General features: G+C 37.6%; 1 protein-coding gene and 1 long non-coding RNA gene across 12 annotated transcripts in view; one reads left to right on the top strand and one right to left on the bottom strand.

The window, feature by feature from the left end:
- Positions 1–20218, bottom strand: part of LOC123675926 (syntaxin-binding protein 5) — a 206444-nt gene that overhangs the window by 18539 nt on the left and 167687 nt on the right. For 10 of the 11 annotated variants that reach the window (XM_045611493.1, XM_045611494.1, XM_045611495.1 and 7 more), the window contains exons 3-11: positions 12465–12662; positions 8574–8708; positions 7307–7370; positions 5425–5629; positions 4025–4097; positions 3813–3967; positions 2961–3255; positions 476–719; positions 27–155 (exon numbers count right to left, since the gene is read on the bottom strand). In XM_045611493.1, the coding sequence (XP_045467449.1) occupies positions 27–155; positions 476–719; positions 2961–3255; positions 3813–3967; positions 4025–4097; positions 5425–5629; positions 7307–7370; positions 8574–8708; positions 12465–12662 (1498 nt within the window). Of the gene's footprint in view, positions 1–26; positions 156–475; positions 720–2960; positions 3256–3812; positions 3968–4024; positions 4098–5424; positions 5630–7306; positions 7371–8356; positions 8475–8573; positions 8709–12464; positions 12663–20218 lie in introns of those variants that run through there. The other variant, XM_045611500.1, reaches the window with a different exon arrangement.
- LOC123675936 overlaps positions 1–20218 on the top strand; it is a 46423-nt gene that overhangs the window by 15228 nt on the left and 10977 nt on the right. The gene's annotated exons all lie outside the window — the stretch shown is intronic.

Genomic DNA, 20218 nt, shown 5'->3' with positions numbered 1-20218 from the left:
TCGTAGAATGAAAGAAGGATACTCACTTTTTTATTGTCTACATCCAGAATGTCTAGTTTATTTCCAGATCCTGCGCTTCCAGGTCCCGAAAATTGACAGTCCGGTGACGTTTCACCCTCATCTGGGACTTCATACACAATCGGTATTTCCAAGGTCTGAAAGATGATTTTATTACAAAGGTACTCATGAGTACTTCAAAAGTGGGGTACTCATGAATGAGTTCGTGAGTCTTAGTGGAGTATCCATGAGTACTGACGTGAAGGACTCATGAGTACCTGAGCGGAGTACTTGTGAGTCCTTAAGTGAAGGGCTTATATGCCCTAGGTAGAGTATCCATTAACATTGAAGTGGAGAACTCATAAGCCTTGAGTGAAGTATCCAAGAGTACTCATGAACCCTAAGTGGAGATCTCATGAGTACCTGAGTGAAGTTCTTGCGAGTCCTAAGGCAAAGTACTTGACTTAAATCTGCTTACCGTTATTTCCTCGTTCGTCTCCGTCTTCTTAAAGGTGAATAGGATCACATGACTGGAAGCTCCAGCAACACACAGCTTTCTAGATTCCGCACACAAAGATATAAGTTCTATCGCGAAAGGTTCGTCCTCGCTGTCCATAGACCTGGCCTTGGGCTTCTCGAAGACCTTGGACGTCTTTAGTTTGTACAACACTTGAAGGGCACCTGCACTCGAGTCCCAAAATTTTATGGTGCCGTCCGAATGCCTATAACAATTCGATTTTATTTTTTTTTTTGCTTTCGGGTCTATCTGAGGTAAAGGAAAAATTATCGCCAGCAAAATGCATTTGTGACAATCATGGACTACTTTAATTCCGTCTTTCGTTCTGTGTGTTTCACTGTGTATTTAACTACAACACACTACAATAACTGGAATGACTGGACCTCTTTGAAGTGAAAGCTTGGTACCTAACCTAACCCAACCTAACCTAACTTTTTTATTTTTGACGTTTACAAACAAAGACAGTGTTAGGTGGAAGTATCAACGATTGTAAATGACACCATTTCAGTAAACATATATTTAGGGCAAAAAAGTATTGCTTTTTTGATCAAAAACAGAGCGAAAAACTACTGGAAAAAAAACGACTATTCTAATGAGATTATCATTTATCATTATAGACAGGATCGCCGACATTTTAAAAAGCCAAACCTGTATTAAACTTCAATTAGAACAATCGTTAATATCCATCACAAATAAACGTAAAGAGCAATCTGCGCCACTGTGACATTTTCGATTTCGTCCGCCATTACAGGATAATGGAATGAAAGTCGATTTCCATATTCAAATTATCCAACAACGAGGAATTAAATTAGCGTAGCACAAAACTGGCGATACCGCTCTATAGAAGTTCTACACTGAATCCAATTAGCAATTTCTATCAAGGTTTCTTAGAAAACTTCAGTTGTACCTCAGAGTACAGAGATTGAAAAATAAAGTAACACTCGATTTATGAAAAAAAAATTGTCGGATTTAATGGGAAACTGTCCTTTAAGGTAACAAAAAAACTCTGAAAGCTTTGAAGTTCTCTCAGAAGTTGAAGTCCTCTTTAAATATAAAACAGTGATATTTACAGGAAATTTTTCACTATGAATTTGTATGTAACTTCACTAATGCAATTTATTTTATATTTCCATATGTTATTATTGAATTAAATTTGAAAAACAACGATGGATTTTGATATTCATTTCCATACTGAAAGAAACAATTAGGGATTTTAGATTGAATTGAATAATAATATAATTATTATTCCACTAAAATTTATTATTTTTGGAAGTGAATGATAAATTGTTGCAATTCAATTACAAACTGGATTCTTATGACGCTCAAAATTAATTTTTTATATATCATTCACATAAGTGACACTAATGGATCTTTTACAAAATCCCAGTCTATACTTATTTTTCTTTATGACTCCATAATTTTATTCATTACTTTTCTTATTCCAACCTGAAATCCTGAGCGAAAAGTGTTAAAAAGGCTATTTAGAGTTCAAATAACATATTCGGAGGTCTGTCTTGGGATTTTCCAACACGTAAGCGTTTCACTGCAATTTCCAGACCGACCACGCGGGATTTTCTCGAGTCGGAAAAGCCAAGACGCCAGAGAAATCCATCGGTGTCGCAAGATATCAACACTGATACGAGGTCGACGGCCAAGCAAAGAAACATCGTTAGGATATAAGCGCCCGGGAAACTCGTTTTCTCTGCAAAATGTCGTCTCGCCTGAAATTGGATTTTCCGAGGAAAAGACTGGAGCGTTTTTCTCGTTTCCGCATTTCACTCGGATTCTCGATCATTTTTCCGAAGGCCCAGATGAACTCCGACACATTCCAGTAGTTCAATTAATCAGTAGGCTCGATTTGATCAAAAGATAGGATGAATCACAACCATAGAATTGATGTAATTATAAAATCCCGACCAATTTCTGTAGTAGTTCAGTTGATCGGAAGATAGAATATTTCGCAACTATAGATGGTGTAATTATAAAATCAGTAGTTCAATCGAATGGAATATTAGATTTATAAGTGCGTCAGATGAACTACTGGAATCCTGGCGATCCGTATGAAAAATATCATATAATAGTTCAGATGGAACCGAATCACAATTGAACATGAAAAGAATACTGTTGATCAACTGTATTAGGTTATAAGTGTAAATAGAGGGATGTAGTTTTCGCTACATCATGCTACTCTTCAATGAAACTAAAAACACCAAACATATTTGCTCTAGCTATTAAAACTTCTATGTTACAGAGTGATTCTCAAGTTATCTCTTTTTCAGACACCTAAAATTCTATCCCCTGCATAGAGCACGTAGTTTTATCAACCAGTAGGCCAGATATATCGCTAAGACAGAAAAAACCGATAGTTCAAAGAACTAGTAGGCCCATAGGCCAGTAGCTCCACCAAACGATCCGGTAGTTCTACATGCGCAATCTGTTGACTTACCCGGTGAGTATGACCTCGCTGTAGCTGCAAGACTGCGCTGACCAAGTGCCGCCCCCTATGGGCCAGCTCATTTCTGAGAAGCCCTGTTTTTTGCCTGATCCCGCCCTTCCCAGTAGGTAGAATGCTGGTATAAGATCGGCTGGACAGTCGGCTAGGAATGTACAGCTAGTCACTGTCGATTCGTGGATGTCCATGGGATAAGGGTTCTCCAGTGGTGGGAATCCAGGGGTCTGAAGGTCCATCACCACCAGGTCGTTCTGGAGTAGGGCTATTATGGCGTAGGGGTCCTGCAGATCTGAGAAGAAAAACAGTTGGAAGGACTATTTGTGTAATTCGACCAGAGGGTGCTATAATATCAAAGGGAGTTGGTAAATAGCATTTGGTATGACATGTTTCGGAGAAGATTTCTTGACTTGAGTCGAAGATAATCGTAGTACAGTTTAAAACGAATAATGTTTTTCTTCTCTCTTCTTGTATAACTCTATATTCTCTTATTCATACATATGTTTCCCCCAGTTCAGTTTACTGTCCAGGATAACACCTAGATATTTACACTCACTAGAGAAGTGCAGAGTCTGGCCATTTAAGACCAGAGCTCTGAGGTCGAGATTCCTTCTTCTAGTAAACGGAATTATTGATGTTTTCGAGGGGTTGACAGTAAGCCCCTCTTCTCCGCACCAATTTTCAATAATTCTGAGAGCAAGTTGCATTTGGCTACTTAGTGGGCCCTCATGCTTGCCTCTAACAGTCACCACTATGTCGTCGGCGTAAGCCTGGACATTAAAGGAACTGATCGGTAAGTAAGAGTTATTTCTCTGCAACAAGTTAACTCTTTCTAAAGGTATAACTTACCACTGGGATATGGCGACTCACAGAGCGTGATGAAATCGATTACAGTGTGTTCCATTTCCAAAACGGTGGTGGTCTTGTTGTGAACGACGGTTATACAGGGCGTCTTTCCCGCTTGGTCTTTGGGGGTTCCTCCAGAGAAAATCACAAAAGCTTCTCTGTGGACAAAAAAAAACATGAATATTCTCGATGTTGTTCCTTTGACCTTTACCTACCCTGTTTTGGAAGTCTTCCATTCCACCTTGTTGATCGGTTTGCAAGGTTCTGCCTTTCCGTCTTTGATTTTAGCTGAAGGGAGTAAACATGGATTCAATGGGCATTTCCGATAATGTATTTTGTAATATCAACGGTCAAAAATGGTTATGTACTCGCAATAATAAGTTATGAATATAAAACTGAGCTCAAGTCTCGAAAAATGAAATACTTCATCTCGGTTTACTGCTATTTTGGATGCTGAGGACAAAACATTCTCCAAAAAAGGAGCACAATCTCCTTTCATTGGCCCACAATCTTTTTATGGTATGATAAATGTACCTACAAGAAAGAGTTTCAGGAGCAGGAAAAACTAGAAAGAAAAATAGTCTGGGGGAATCTTCTTGCGTTGAATCATTCAAAAAAGTTTCTTGGATACTGCAAGATCCAAGAAGTATCTGGATCTAAGCAAGAATACTTCCTCACTGGATTCCTTACAGGATGTACCTCATGAGAATGATTCTAGCAGGAAACGACGTATGCAGATTCTGCAGGGAGGAGGAAGAAACTTCAGATCACCTGGTGACGGAAGGCCTCGTCATCGCTAGTCAAAGCAAAAATGCTTTGGACTTGTAGAATTGAAGAAGTAACCTCTTGAAGCCATCCCCGATACTGGAGTTCCTCAGAAATATCTACCTGGAGGGCGAGCTGTAGACTACAACGACCAATATCGAGAATAGCTCTGATGGGGGCACAATAGACTATGAGGTCGCAGGAGGTTGCAATCCCCCTTGTCTGAATCTAATCTGATCTAATTGTGATTTGAAAATGAAAAAAAGAAATATATGAATATCATCTTTTATTAAACCTCACTAGTAAAGAACTAGGAAAAAATCTTGTTATCGAGATACAGCCGAAAATAAGCGAATAGGCCATAGAAAATTCCATGAAAAGGATATGGTGCTGCAACCCTAACTGCAGCAGCCATTAGGCTGATATCCTTTCCATCATTAATGGCATACCTTTCTAAAGATATGTGGAGAGGATATCGAGGGTCAAATTATAGAGCAAGGGAAAAAATATTGGATATGCCCTCAGGAGAAGTGCTAACCGTAGACACGTGTTTCGGGCTTTCGGCTCTCATCGGCTGGCTTTTTTTGTGAACTCCGTTTGTTTGTTGTTTTTCTTCAAGTGTTGCTCATCTAACATCTTTTCACCGTACTGATGAGGGCCGAAAGACCGAAACACGTGTCTACGGTTAGCACCTGAGGGCATATCCAATATTTTTTTCCTTGGCATACCTTTCTCTTCAGAACGAAACAAAAATCCATCGATTCCTCTTAAAATATACTCGTTTTTTTTTCAACATCAAAATGAAACTTCTTATTGGAAAACCCTTCACTTGACGATGCAAATCACTCACCTAGGGGTTGGGATATATGGGTATATTTGATGTTCGATCGCAGACTCCACGTGGTTAAGGTTCCGTCTGTGTGCGAGCACATGAACTGCTTCCCCTCGTGATGCCACGTGATCGACCTGAGCTCGTACGTGCTCCATCGCATCTCCGGGACCTTGCTTCTCAGATCCCACAGGACCACGAGTCCGGACTCGAAGCCAATCAACAGCTGGAAAGGGACGATATCGACGGTAACTTTACTAAATCGATAGGTGCATGTGTTTCTCCAAATTAGTTTAAGAAAGTGTCAAATTGTATTACCTTAGTTGATTTTGAATTTACTGGTTATTAGAGGTTTACAGAAACACTGATAGTATGTAGTGCGAAGCTGACTAGACATTCTGAATTTTTAAAATCTTACAGTTGAAATTTGTGCCAAAACTATTGAGACATAATTAATGAGATCTTAAACTTGCTCCGATCATTGTTCAACATTTTCTTTTAAATTCTGTGTTTTATATCATGAAAAATAAGAACTCTTACGTTGATACATTTGTTTTTATTGTTGATCATTTGATTACACCTGCATGGCAGAAAATTGCTGCTTACAATCGAATGAAAAATAATTACAACTTCTCAATTGTTAGACTTTATTCAGAAACTGGACGACATCATATATATTTTAAACTCGTAGGATTTTACTCAAAAACCGCCTATACCACCATAACAGTTTTCCAATAGTATTGTAATAATCACAAATTAATTAGGACTCAGAGGAGTCCTCTGTGGAACACCCAAATCAACATCCATAATCAAAATTCATAATTCATACAATCTGGAAGCTTTCTTCGTAGTATCCTGCTAATACTATTTGAGGTGTTTTATTTCTACGAGAAAAAATTGACCTTGTTTCGATGATTTAGTTATTGAACTGTTTCAGTCGTTACTATTTGATAGTTGATCATGATTGAAACAAGTTTTATACTTTAAATATTTTCACTACCAATAAAATTTGATATTAACTTATATCGAGTTTATCTTCAGATATTGAAGATTCTACAAATCTTCTGATCACATGTAGATTGTAGATTAAGGGTTGGTTTGGTTGCAAAATAGACCTTATGGTCTATTTTGCCCTCCATCAGTGCTATTCTCGCTAATAGTTGTCTTTAGCTTGTCCTCCAATCCCAGAGTTCTAATCAACTCCAGTATCTGGGATGGGTTCAAAGAGGTTACTTCCTCACTTATACAAGTCTGTAATCCAAAACAGTTTTTGCGTTGGCGAGGAATTCCGTCACCAGATGATACGCAGCTTCTTTCTCCTTCCCACAGCACTCGTCATTTTCTGCTAGACTCATTCTCATGAGTTTCTTTCTGAGGCAGCAATGCCTTGTAAGGAATCCAGTGAGAAGGTGTAGCATATACTTGTTAGGATCCAGATACTTCTTAGATCTGGCAGTATCAAAGATTCCAAGAAACTTTTTGGAATGATTCAACTCTCAAAAACTCAAAAATTCCGCCAGAGTGTTTATATTTCATTGTCCTGAAACTCTTTCTTGTAGAAACATTTACACATACCATAGGAAGGTTCTGGGTCAATTGAAGGAGTTAGTGCTCTTTTTCTTGCAAGTATGTTGTCCTCTTTATTTCTTTTGATTCCCGAGTGACCGGAAATCAAGACTAAGCAGACCTTCAGTGTCTGAAGCTGAATTCAAATTAGTAAGAACTAAGTATCTTAGGAGGATGTAGAGGATTGAACAGGACCTGATCCTATTGAAATAGGATGACAAAGAACTGTGCTGTTACACAATGTAATCCTCAAATTGTTGATATCCAATCTTATTGGTAGTGAAAACTTAGAAAGTATAAAACTTTTAATCAATAATGAATGAAGGAGAACTCTTACCTTACTGGCGTCCAAAGGATTGTCGCTGAGATGAACTATGGACCCAGGCCTCGTCTTCCTCGTCCTGCAACAATTCCCAGAGTGACAACTCACGTGATCATTCGCTAACAAGAGAAAGCGCAGCATCCATCTAGCCGTACATCTCGCCAAAAATACGACCACGAATTTTCCAACCTGGCGGGGTGAAAAGCGGAAAAATTAATCTACGAAACGCCCGACAGCGCTCTTTGTTCTCATTCGGATCCATTATTCCTCATATCTGTCATTTTCCAACCCCTTACCCGACGCCATTTTTCATTTGCTAGACCTCGTTATTATCACGGCCAGGAGAACATTTGTCGGGGGTTGAAAAAAAAAGGAAGATTTTGGGATTGATGGCGAGTGTTCCAACCCTCTTCAGGGGGTGTAACTTTGCTGGCGGCTCGTGCGGTGAGGTAAGTCATCAATCTTTAGCCTTGTTATCTCGGCGATATCGAAAACGTAGAAAGCAAACGCCGAAATATCGGCACCATTGCCAATTCCGTTATTATTGATGCTACGATTTCGGATAAACGGGCAAACTGGTAACATTTTTAGTGGTCTTCTCGATGCCGAAAACAAAAACAAAAATTGTCAGTCGCGTTGTCATAATATTTCATGAAATGATATTTTTTTCAATGGATCACCCTATATTTTTTCATGCATTTCGATTCGTAATAACATTCTCAACAACAAAGCTCATAACACGTTTCTTCCTAAAGTGGAAAATGAGCGACTTATTTTGAAATATTATTTATTTCTTTCACCAGTACAAGAAAATTTTATTTGTTATTGCAAATAAAACCTCATGATTGTCCAAACAACCATTTTTTGTACTTATACGAATGACAATATTTTGTTACTAATAGCAAAATAAGACAATTAACACACACAACAATTAATTGCCTCACCAGACTCATTTGCACGAACCGCCACTGGTTTCCGTACTTGATACAACACATGCCCGACAATCCGGTACATAAATTTCAAAAACCGAAAAAAACCAATAAGATCGGTGCGGAAATAACGAACCTTTTGAAACTTGCAACGTTTTCATCGTGCCATCGAATTTTCATAGAACGTTCCGAAATTACCAACACGCCCGACCTGGTGCGTACTCTATGGACGAATTAGCAGACTCCCATTTGCAAATTCGACCGATACACCTCGCCGACTTCAACATAAATACACGTCAAAAAAAGAGTCACATATCCACTGTTCCACACCACCAAAAGCGTAATATACTCACGCCTCGATGGCCTTGTTCCAGTTTATGACGTAGCCAGATAAATGGAAATTTTCTATTTGCACCACGTGGACGTTCCCCTTCTCCGTGCCCACGTAGATCCATTTAGATTGCAACGGCAGATGCACGCAGGTTATCCTGAAAAATAACACATCCTGAAAATTTACAGCCAGCAGTGAGAGGATTAAAAGTTTTCAACGGTCACAGGTACTCCGAATGGCGTGAGAGATATGGGAAAAGCAAACAAAAGGCTTTCGATCATGCAGATATTCGTGAAAATTGTTTGTTCAGTCTCTGTGCATTTCAGGAAAAATGGATTGACTTGAAGGATGTGGGTATTTTCATTTCATTGGAACTAGTTCCCACAAACCATATATCCATATTTTGCCAACAGAGTAGAAAACAGCTATACTTTACAGAAGTAAAGAATTATATCGAACCTCAATTACGACCTTGAGGAACTCCTAAGAGGAATGCATAATTTGTTATACACTACGACATTTCATCGATGTTTCTCGAGGTTCTATGAGAGGTTAGCTATAATTCTTCTCATATACCAAATTAAAAAAACGCTGGTTTCGCTGAAAATACATCCTGAAAGTTGCTAGCTCCAGTTAGAGAATTTAAAGTTACTCTGATGGTTTTCACCGATCACATGTAGTCCGAATGGCGTGGGAGATATGGGAAAAGCAAACAAAAGGCTTTCGATCATGCAGATATTCGTGAAAATTGTTTGTTCGGTCTCTGTGTATTTTAGGAAAAATGGATTGACTTGAAGTATGTGGGTATTTTCATTTCATTGGAACTGTTTTCCACAAACCGCATTCCCATATATTCATATTTTGTCAATAGAGTAGAAAACAGCTATACTTTGTAGAAGTGAAGAATTATCTCGAACCTCATTTACGACCTTGGGGAATTCCTGTGGAAAAATGCATAATTTTTTATACTCTACGACATTTCTCGAAGTTTTACGAGAATAAAGCGATAATTCTTCTCATATACCAAAACATAATAACGCTGGTTTCGCTGAAAATACACCCTTAAAATTGCTAGCTCCAGTTAGAGGATTTAAAGTTACTTCGATGGATTTCACCGGTCACATGTAGTCCGAATGGTGTGAGAGATATGGGAAAAACAAACAAAGGCTTTCGATTATGCAGATATTCATGGAAATTGTTTGCTCATTCTCAGTGTATTTTAAAATGGATTGAATTAATGGGTGTGGGCATTTACATTTCATTGTAACTGTTTTCCAGAAACAACGTTGCCAAATTTCAATTCATCTTTCGTGTACAAAGTAGAAAACAGCTATACTTTGGGGTTTTGAAGAATTGTATCGAACCTCATTCACGGCCTTGAGGAACTCCGGCGGAACTGAGATGGCTCATTAAATTGAAGCTAACGATAATTAATAATTATGGAGCTCATCTTTAAATGACACGATAAAATTCTTATTTTATCAACCCATTATTGTATTAATGGAAGTTGATAGTATATTTTAAGATTCAACCATCATTATTTTTATGTATGAAGACTAGTAAAACATAAATAATAATAAATTTAGTGAACATTAACGACAATCGTTCATAAAAAGCTAAAAACAAAAGCCCTATAAAGTTCACGTCTTCGAATCAATCCTGCAAGTCTATTTCTACCCATAAACTTCAGCAGGATATAATATCGTTCGAAAATGAGCAGTCCAAACCTGGCACCGAACTTTTGAAATTATCGTCCAGCTAATCGATAATCCAATAGTGCAATTACCATTTTCTGAAAATTTCAGTAGCTGCAATTTCATATATACGTGCGTTTGAATCCTCTGGCTATTGCTGTTATTGTCGACAAATGATGATGAATGTTTACGACAGATCGAGGCTGGATTACGGACAGAATTGCACTTTGTTTGTAACCCATATGGCTGATAATGTCTATGTGATCTGATTGCGAAAATCAGTGCGGATTATTAGATGTATTATCCAGATTCGAATATCGAATTGATTGGACGGTGCTTGACGTAATCCAGGAGCTATATTATCAACTGAATTAAATGATGCCTACTAAGCGTATTTTGCTATGATAATTGCATAATCAGGTGGATAGAAGTGAACTAGATGGTTTTCGTAAGTATTTTAATATACAAGGTGTTTCCAAAGGTGAATCTTTTTTTTAGCAGTTGGTAGAACTCATTGAAACAAGATGACAAACAGAGACACTTCATACTCAGAGCCCCAAAATTGAAAATTCTGCTTTTTAAAGTAGCCTCCAAGGTTGAAATAGGTCTCTACGAGCTACAACAGTTGTTTTTGAGTTACGCCCACTGCAAATTTTCACTATGACTGCAGATTTTCACCATTTGTAGTGAATTTTAACAATTTCAATACTAGTCAAGCGTGTATCGTTCCATTTTTAATAATGGCTTAGCTCTACTTGTGAAATGTCGATGGCACCTTCAAAAGTCACAGCTGCTCAGATAACGGGTTATTCAAAATGAAACATGTTATTGGAAAACTCTGTATAATGCTGAATATGATTGTTCAACACCTGATGCTTCGCTCAATTCAGCGATATGGATCTTCAGAGGATTCTAAGTGGTAGATTGTAACTCGACGCTGGATTTCTACCAAATGAATTAATTCATATCTTCAATTTCCTTCATTGGAAACCACATAATACAGATAAAACATGGTCTTTTCTGTTATTTTTTTGTCTTCAACAAAAGTCTAAGTTTCAATCTTTCTAGGAAAACTTGGTGTATTCTAAATCGACTTAGGACTGGTCATGGTCGTTGCAATAGTAAGCTCTTCAAATGGCATCTTATTGAAAGTGAGTGTGGTGTAGAAGAAAGCTTTGACCACTTGGTGAATATTTGTCCAATTTATAAATTTCATGGTGGTTTCCAAGCTATCCATACAGTTTCAAATTCTTCTTCAGAATGGATCGCTGGTTATTTCCTTTTTTGTTTTCAGATTTAATTATAAAGTTGTCAACCGTTGGTGAAGAGAAACGCTAGAGAAGATTCTGTTTGGATGAAGAGGAAGTCTTTCAATATTAATATGTCAGCTTATTCTTTAAACAAATACACAAACTAGTCACTGCACCTATACGAGAAGGCAGAGTTTTTGCTGAGGTTTTTATTTGTGCTTTTGTATCATACGTTGAAAAGTATGATACTGAGATTACATCTACACATGCTCTGTTGTTTGAAATTGATAAAGAATACATATAACGGGTGTTTTTTTCGAGGTATATGACTTTAAGTTGGTATTATTGTTCAAGATGGCGACCGATTTAACAGCTGTCAAGTGATTTATTCTCAGTTCGGTTTGGCAATTCATCATTTAACACCGCTAGACTACTTTCTGAGGGGCTATGTAAAGTCATTGGTCTATGCGGATAAGCCTTAAACCCTTGAACATTTGGAAGACACCATTCGCCGTGTTATTGCCGATATACGGCCACAAATGTTGTAAAAAGTAATCGAAAATTGGACGTCCAGATTGGACTACATCCGAGCCAGCCGTGGCGGTCATATGCCAGAAATCATATTTAAAATGTAATGCCACAAGATTATCTCACGGATAAATAAAATTAATGTCAATCGAATAATCCATCGTTGTTTTATTGCAATTTAAAGTTCTATAGCTCTAAAAAAACACCCTTCAGAAATGGAGTTAAAAATGCTATTGTTAGGGATGTCATTTCTGTGATCGAAGGCAAACATCTTAAGCCATCTAGTTTAGGTTACTACTCAAATCTCCTAAACTTGATTGATAACGAGGAACAAACCTCACAGAATTCCTATATAGATGTCTGTCAATCTCTATTACCGAGGAAACAACCCACCAAACTGACCCCATCTGACCCAAATCGAAAATTTATCGGTATACTCACTTCTCCTTCTGAAACTTGAGGCTCTGCACCACCTGGGGCACCTTCTGTCGGAAGTTCCACAGATGAAGGGTGTCGTCGGCGGTGGCAGATAAGAGCGCCCCTTCGTTGACCAGGAACTGGAGATGGAGGACTGCTGCAGACCCTGGGGGACCTTCCATGTCGTGGCGGACGTGGATGTCGACGCCTGGTTGCCCTAATCTACGGCCGTTTGTCAAGGAAATTGACGTGCAATTTGCATTCCGGAATAGGGTGGAGGGGGTTGCCCCCCATAACTGAGCTCGTCGCTGAGGGTGGGTAGGAGTTTGGCAAGGTCTATAGATTTAGACAGGTGGTCTCGTAACTTTCAACCAATCAGCGTCAACCATTCGTGACGTCATTCGGATTACACATTCAAATGAATAGCATTTGATTGCAATGAAATCGTGGGTTTTCACGGTCGTTTGTAGCCTATCCTAAATAGTCTTTAATATCTTCAATCATAAAATAGCTACGATAAAATGTCTGTCAATGATGGCCAATTGCGATACAGACACTCTATAGACCTTGACAGACACCGGATGACGCGTTACCCCACTCTTCAACTTAAGTTACGAGACAACCTGTGTAATCTACACCCCTGGAGTTTGAGCTTTGGGGAAGGTTGTTGGTTTGGACTATTAAATGTGCAAATTGAAATACTTATTTCTGCATGATCCAGATTTCTAGATTACTTACGGTATCTGTCGGAAAAACGGTAGGTTCACTTTTTCAATGGATAGGACAAAGGTGACGGTAGGTGATTTATCCCAATTATATAAATTACTCATTGACGTCTTTGGTTTACCAAAAACTAAGAACCAGATATAATAAATAAAATATAATAACCATGATAATGATAAAAGTAATAATGACTTAGACACATAAAATATAAACGTTTAGTTTTAGTAAATTATATAAATTACTTATTGACGTCTTTAATTTACCAAAAAAATAAGAACCAGATATAATAGAAAAAAATAACAAAGATTATGATAATAGTAATAATGACTCAGACACATAAAATATAAACGTTTAGTTTGAGTACATGCATTCAGTTCATCCTAATGGCAATACTAAGACACATTTGTTTCAGATATTCATGAAATGTCGTAGAACTTGTAAAATATTGTTGAATTCTATTAAGTGTACAATTTTGCTTCCGCCGTTTTGAAATAGAAGGCTGTAGTAGTCGAAATAAATAGATCGTAGATGTCATACAATAAGCTCAGGTATTTGTAAATATAACGCTATCGAAATATTAGTCGATTTGTGTCTGCATCATGAGGTTATTCTCGATTAAACATGTCAGCTTACGAGCCAAATTCTCGTCATTTGCGGGAGGATTCAATTTTCTGCTTCAATATGAAGAAATCTGCGACTGAGGCTCATCGAATGCTCTCAAATACCTATGGTGAGGCCGCTTGGTAATTCCTCGTCTATGCGCGGTATGCTTGCATTTATTTCTGTGGACATTTCAGATGAGTTCCACAAATCCTAGATTCATGGTGGTGAGCGGACAGCGGCTAAAATCTGGCCTGCATATTAGAAAAGCCCCAATCTCCCGAATTGAAGAATTAAACATTAAACTTCGTTCGATAAGTAGTCCAGTCAACCTTGGAATTTGACATAACCAGCAAGAAACTTGTATAAACTTGTATTTTGACATCCTAAAAATTGTCTAAAAACCTACATATGATAGGGTGGGTGTCCCCGTATATCAAAATCTAACAACAATCTAACAGATAATTTTTTAATTCTGGAAAAAGTAGCTCTTCGAACGGGACTTGAACCGGCAACCTCCGAACCACTAGTCCAGCGCTCTCAACAACTGAGCTACCGAGGAAGTTGAAAGTTCCATTTGCATATCGAGGTACCGCTTCTCCCAGAAACAAACGTTATTAATATCCCTTACAAACTATGTAATACGCAAAAAATACTACTGACATTTGATACCGGTAGTTTTTCCTAGAGAACATTATCATCCCCATAATTTTTGAAATGATCAACAAAATTCTTCAAATAGTTTTGGCACATTTTAATGTCAATCGCTACACTTTGCATCATTTTGCTTACAATATTAATCTGGAATGAAACATCATAAGAAATTATTATACTTCAAATAAATTCAATAGAATGAATATTTAATAAAAGAGAACTTGCTTTATGTCTAGTTCCTATGTTAAAAGTATCATTTTCTGCTATTTATAAAAGGCTATCACATATTTGAATGAAATGAAATTACAGCATCAATTCTACTTGACCATCTAGTATCACTTAGTGGTTTTAGATGTAACTGAGGATCATGCTTTTTTATAACATTCCAATCTTTTTTGTGGATGAAGAGAAATATATATATAAAGTTCTTGTCATATATCAAAAGAGTTCACTGTTTCATTTGAAACCTTAGCAGCATCATTTTCAGTTAAATTTAAGCTGTGTGCAGCACATAGCGCAGAAAATGCCCTAGGATTAGCATCGAGCATGCGTTTTTGTAAACCAATATCTAGATATTTCATGCCGATTGCGACGTTCAGAAACTTGTATAAATTGCAAGAAAAAAGTTTGGAAAAAAAAAATTGTTGAAAAATTTGAAAGAATCTTTTTCGAAAACCTTTGGTCCATCGATTCTTCACCTCTATAAGAGGTTTTGGCGCCCTTTTAGAGTGGCGCCCGCGTGCGGTGCACGCGTTGCACGCGCGGTTGCGGGGGCCCTGTTTAGTCTTAGTTTTTAGGAACGCTGCATAAACCCAACATTAATCCACTTGCAAGGAGTTGTTCAACATCTGGTCATTGAAAACCGGAACAGAGGCAGAATTCCGAATCAGTGTATTCACTGTAAGCACACCGCAAAGCGGTTTATATCGAGCACATCTCTTCCACCTACGTGTCGAACACATTACCTGTAACTGGGTACGTCCTAATGAACAGCTCCGCTTGGAGGCAACGTTGTTTTGTTATAAACAATAAAGGGCCTTTGTAAACAGAGATATGCCATTCGCAGAGATCCATTGTTCGGTAGCATTATGCCTTGCACCCCTTCCCCCTCGGAAAATAGCCCGAGCAGGCCAAGTCTGCAGACGCTTTAACCTCTCTGTTCGACGGAACGGACGCACAATGGAATTGTAATAATACATATATTAGCTGGAGGAGATGAAGACCGCAATTTCAGAATGGATGGCGAGCCCAGCTTTGAAGCGGTGGTCAGGATAACTGTGAAGTAGTGAAGGGAATAATAGGTTAGGTATTTGTCAACTTTGTGTAGTTACATTTGAGAATTTTGTATGATTTTAAGTATGTATATTGCGTCCTCGTAACATTGGTCACTTAATTACTATTAGGCCAATTGAAAAGTCCGCGGTTTGATGCACAGATGGCAGTGCTAGTATCAAATCCATATGATTTTTAGTCAGTACCAACCTTCAAACGATACGTGTCAAAATTTGACAGCAATCCGACCGTTAGTTTGTGAGATATTGCGTTTTGAGTGTAGCAAGTTTTGTTATTTGAAAAACGATGGAAAAACAAAATTTCGTGTGCTGATAAAATATTGCTTTTTGAAGGGATAAAATACAGTTCAGGCAAAATCTTGGCTTGATGAAGAGTTTCCGGAGTCTGTACCAGGAAAATCCAGCATCATTGATTGGTATGCTGAGTTCAAACGTGGTGAACTAAGCACAGAAGACGGCGAACGAAGTGGACGCCCAAAAGAGGCTGTCACCGACGAAAAAATTCAGAAATGCTATCTGATCGAGATAGCAGACATTGTGAAGATATCATCTGAACGTGTACATCATATCATTAACGAATATTTGTACATGAGAAAGCTGTGTGCATAATGAGTGCCGCGCGAGCTCACAATCGATCAAAAGCCACAATGTGTTAATGATTCTGAGCAGTGTTTGAAGCTGTTTAAGTGCAATAAAACTGAATTTTTGCGTCGATATATGACCATGACTCCCTCATTTCACTCCGGAGTTCAATCGATATTCAGCTGAGTGGACTGCACATGATGAACCGAATCCAAAGCGAGGAAAAACACAACAGTCAGCTGGCAATTTTATGGCATCAGTATTCTGGGATGCGCAAGGTATAATATTCATTAATTACCTCCAAAAGGGCCAAACCATCAACATCGATTACTATATAGCGTTATTGGATCATTTGAAGGATGAAATCGTTAAAAAACGGCCCCATTTGAAGAAAAAAAGGTGCTGTTTCATCAAGACAATGCGCCGTGTCACATCTATGAAAACAATTGCAAAATTGCATGAATTGGGCTTCGAATTGCTTTTGCATCCACCGTATTCGCCAGATCTGGCCCCCAGCGACTTTTTCCTGTTCTCAGACCTCAAAAACATGCTCGCTGGAAAGAAATTCAGCGCCAATGAAGAAGTAATCACCGAAACTGAGGCCTATTTTGAAGCGTAAGACAAATCGTACTACCAAAATGGAATCGAAAATTTGGAAGATCGCTATAATCGATAGTATACAGCTTTAAAAAGGCAAACCAATGTAAAAATAAATTGAAAAGTAATCTTGGAATAATTATGGATTCAATATTTTTGATTATTCATATATAAAAGTCACTTCAAACCACTTTCAGGTATCCAAGTTCTTACAAACTTCATTTTTACGTTGAAAATTTGTGCAGTAAATCTGTCTGCGCAAAAATTTGAAGTACACGTCGCAGTTTAGTTTTTATTGGTTTTCCGAATATTAAAACAAATTTTCAAAATTACGATGTACAGGGTGTTGTTACGAGGATTCAAACGATTCATAATTTTTTGTAAACCCGGACCTGGATTTTCAAGGCGGTTATTGCATTATACGTTTGGGCTCTCAATTAGGAACATATTTTCCAAATATGAAGAAAATATACCGGATAGTTTGTTTGATATGGTCTCAGAAAGAAACGGGCAAAATTCATAAAACACCCTGTATCTCGGCAACTATCTTGATTTATAAAATAGAATTCTGCCTAAATTGTGTTTTACTATGGTAGACCGGGGACTTTTCAATTGGCCTGTTATATTAGCTCATGTCGCAAAAGAGGAGGAAAAATGACAGTGGAAGAATTTGAAGGTTTACTAAAAGCTACGCTCTCGTGATGTTTCGCGAACTACATCTCGTGACTCAGTGTATAATCGAATATTTTCTATGCTCTTGTGATATCATAACTGATGATGTGAAAACTCTGGTTAAACTATTCATTCTACGTTGTCGAACCCCAAACCACACGAACTTTTTTGATCATTCGATAATTGGTATCCGTCCAGGAAGAATGCCTCAAAATTGAAGGGTCCTCGCGAAGTTCGAAGCCACTTTCGACTGAGTCAGCCTGGTTACTACCTGAATAGTTGGCGTAGGTTTATTGAAGTTTGCCTCCGCTAGAGAACCTTATTTGTAAGAGCGTATGGAAGTTCGATGGAGCTAGTTGGGTTTTCTTGATAATGGAAACGATTCGTTCTCTCGGAAACTTGGAACATTTTCCAGAAACTGACGGGGTGGGAGAACCTTTCATCTCTTCAAAGTTTACACTTGAGCGTTTTCTCCAAGCTTGAAATATTCGTAGCAACATGTGGAGATGGCTTTTTCACTCACACGCTGATTAAATAGTCAAAGGATGAACATTTCACTCCCGTTTTGACGTAGAGGGTTTCGTCAGGAGAATGCTAGACACAAACTATGAAGGTGTACAGGGTGTCCCAAATTCGATGCTTCAGCCGGGCGAAACTGAAACTTTTGATGATTTTTATAGTTTGATGAGAAATACATTCATCATGTTAAATATTTTTGAAAAGGGAAAAATTGAGTGATTTTATTCGTTATAGATAATGGTTTACATTAAAAAATTTAAGTTTGTATTATAACTAATGGCATTAAAAGAGAGAAGTGCCTCTACGATGTTTTTGTTTCATGTTTATAGGCTTTGTGTTCGTCCAGACTCCAGATACATCATTGTTAATTTCATTTCCAAAAGAGAAAGGGGTTTTTTAATGAAAATAATGAAGCAAATGTGACGTCTGTGGAATCGAACTTCGAGAATAAAAATTTTATACGTTTCCTTTAATTATAACAAATGCGCCGTTGCCAATCACTAGTGGATTTGACTTATAGAGTAATAAACATAGATAGAGGGAGTATACATAATTTTTAGATGTCCCCAACATGGTTAGATTACGTTATCGGATTGGATTCAAACCCACAATTTTATTATATCGTTAAGAATGTATATTATATTGAATGCAATATATTTATTTGAGTGATTTCCGATTAAATATGCAACTTTGAATATTTGGAATCCGATATTTTTCCTAATTGTCGAATTTGTAATAAGCAGAATATTTATTATTTTCTGTATCTATCTGCTGAAATCCAAGGTTTGGCAACTTTTGCTCTCCTAGTGTCATCGGTTGTTTCACGTCGTTTGGCGCGAATAAGTTTGTTTTCTGAATTTCTGATATATTTAGGTATTTATCTCAATATATTTTGAGTTGATATGAAACGTTGATTCACAATGGTACATAAGAAGTGTGTTCTTTGTGGAGAAACTCGCGACTTGAGTGGAATATCGTATCACTGATATGTTTTCATTTCCGTGCGCTTCATGTCAAATTTGATAGTTCATGTTGGGGACAAAATTTGTTTACTGAAAATGACAAAAGCTCCCTCTATATCTATGTTTATAACTCTGAGATTCCAACCTGTAGGTATATCGATTTTAACGGCCTATCGCGTTTCCGTAGATGAAGGAATTCTTGCACAAAGGAACCGTAAACTATTTCCGGTGTTGTAGCTTGTGCGTCGAGGCTTAGGAGAGCCCTAATCCGAGACTTGAGGGCTCAGCTCGTGATCTGAAACATAATACGGTCACGGGGGTGAAGGAGGAGATCTCTAGGGGGGGTAGATATAGGTTTTCGTTATTATTAGAACGGCAAGGAGTTTGGAGGCTGGAGCACAGCCTCCCCAGGTTCGTTATTTCTGATAACGTTAAAGGAATGGGGGAAGGATTACATGCTTGGTTGTTTTGCACCTTTTGCGTTTATGCTCGGAGATTATTAGAGAGATTCAATTTTTCTCCTCATTAAGACCATCGGAGATATACAGGTGGTTCGCAGAAAATAGTCTAGTCGAATATATTTTCAGGTCAATTTTAGTTGGGGGAGAGTTTACATTTGATATTTTTTTATTACAAATTTAGTGGTTAGCATAACTTTGAGTTGAAGAGAATTTTATCTGATAAAAGAAAAGCTCGAGTTTTTTTGGGCGAGATAAATTAACAACAGAATATATGGATGAACAACAACAATAATTATATCAACAAAGTTAAATAATTACCACACCGATTCAATATAAAAGCACTATATGTTTAAAATTCAAAAATCTGACAGACTAATTGACAGTTTTACTAGATATTGAGGAAGAGAAGTTTTTATCCGATAAAAAAGGATGCACCTTTTTCATCGAATGCAAAGTGACAATAACATTTCCAGGTATATGACATTTTAACATTGGAGATAATTTATCAATATGAAATTGAATTTCTAGGCATTCTAGTATATATCAGAAATTCATATCGAATAGTAAAGGTTTTGATACAACGATGCCATCATTTTGGTATTTACATCTTTATACTGCTGAGTTATGAAAGAATGCATTGTTATTTAAAACGCACCCCAAATGTCAAATGGATTATCAAAATAAGACTAGATGCCATATCAATTAGGATTTTTGTT

This window comes from Harmonia axyridis, chromosome 3 (assembly GCF_914767665.1).
Source record: "Harmonia axyridis chromosome 3, icHarAxyr1.1, whole genome shotgun sequence".
NCBI classification, from domain to species: Eukaryota; Metazoa; Arthropoda; class Insecta; order Coleoptera; family Coccinellidae; genus Harmonia; species Harmonia axyridis.
Note: the sequence above shows the minus strand (reverse complement) of the source record. Positions and strands in the feature narration are given on the sequence as shown.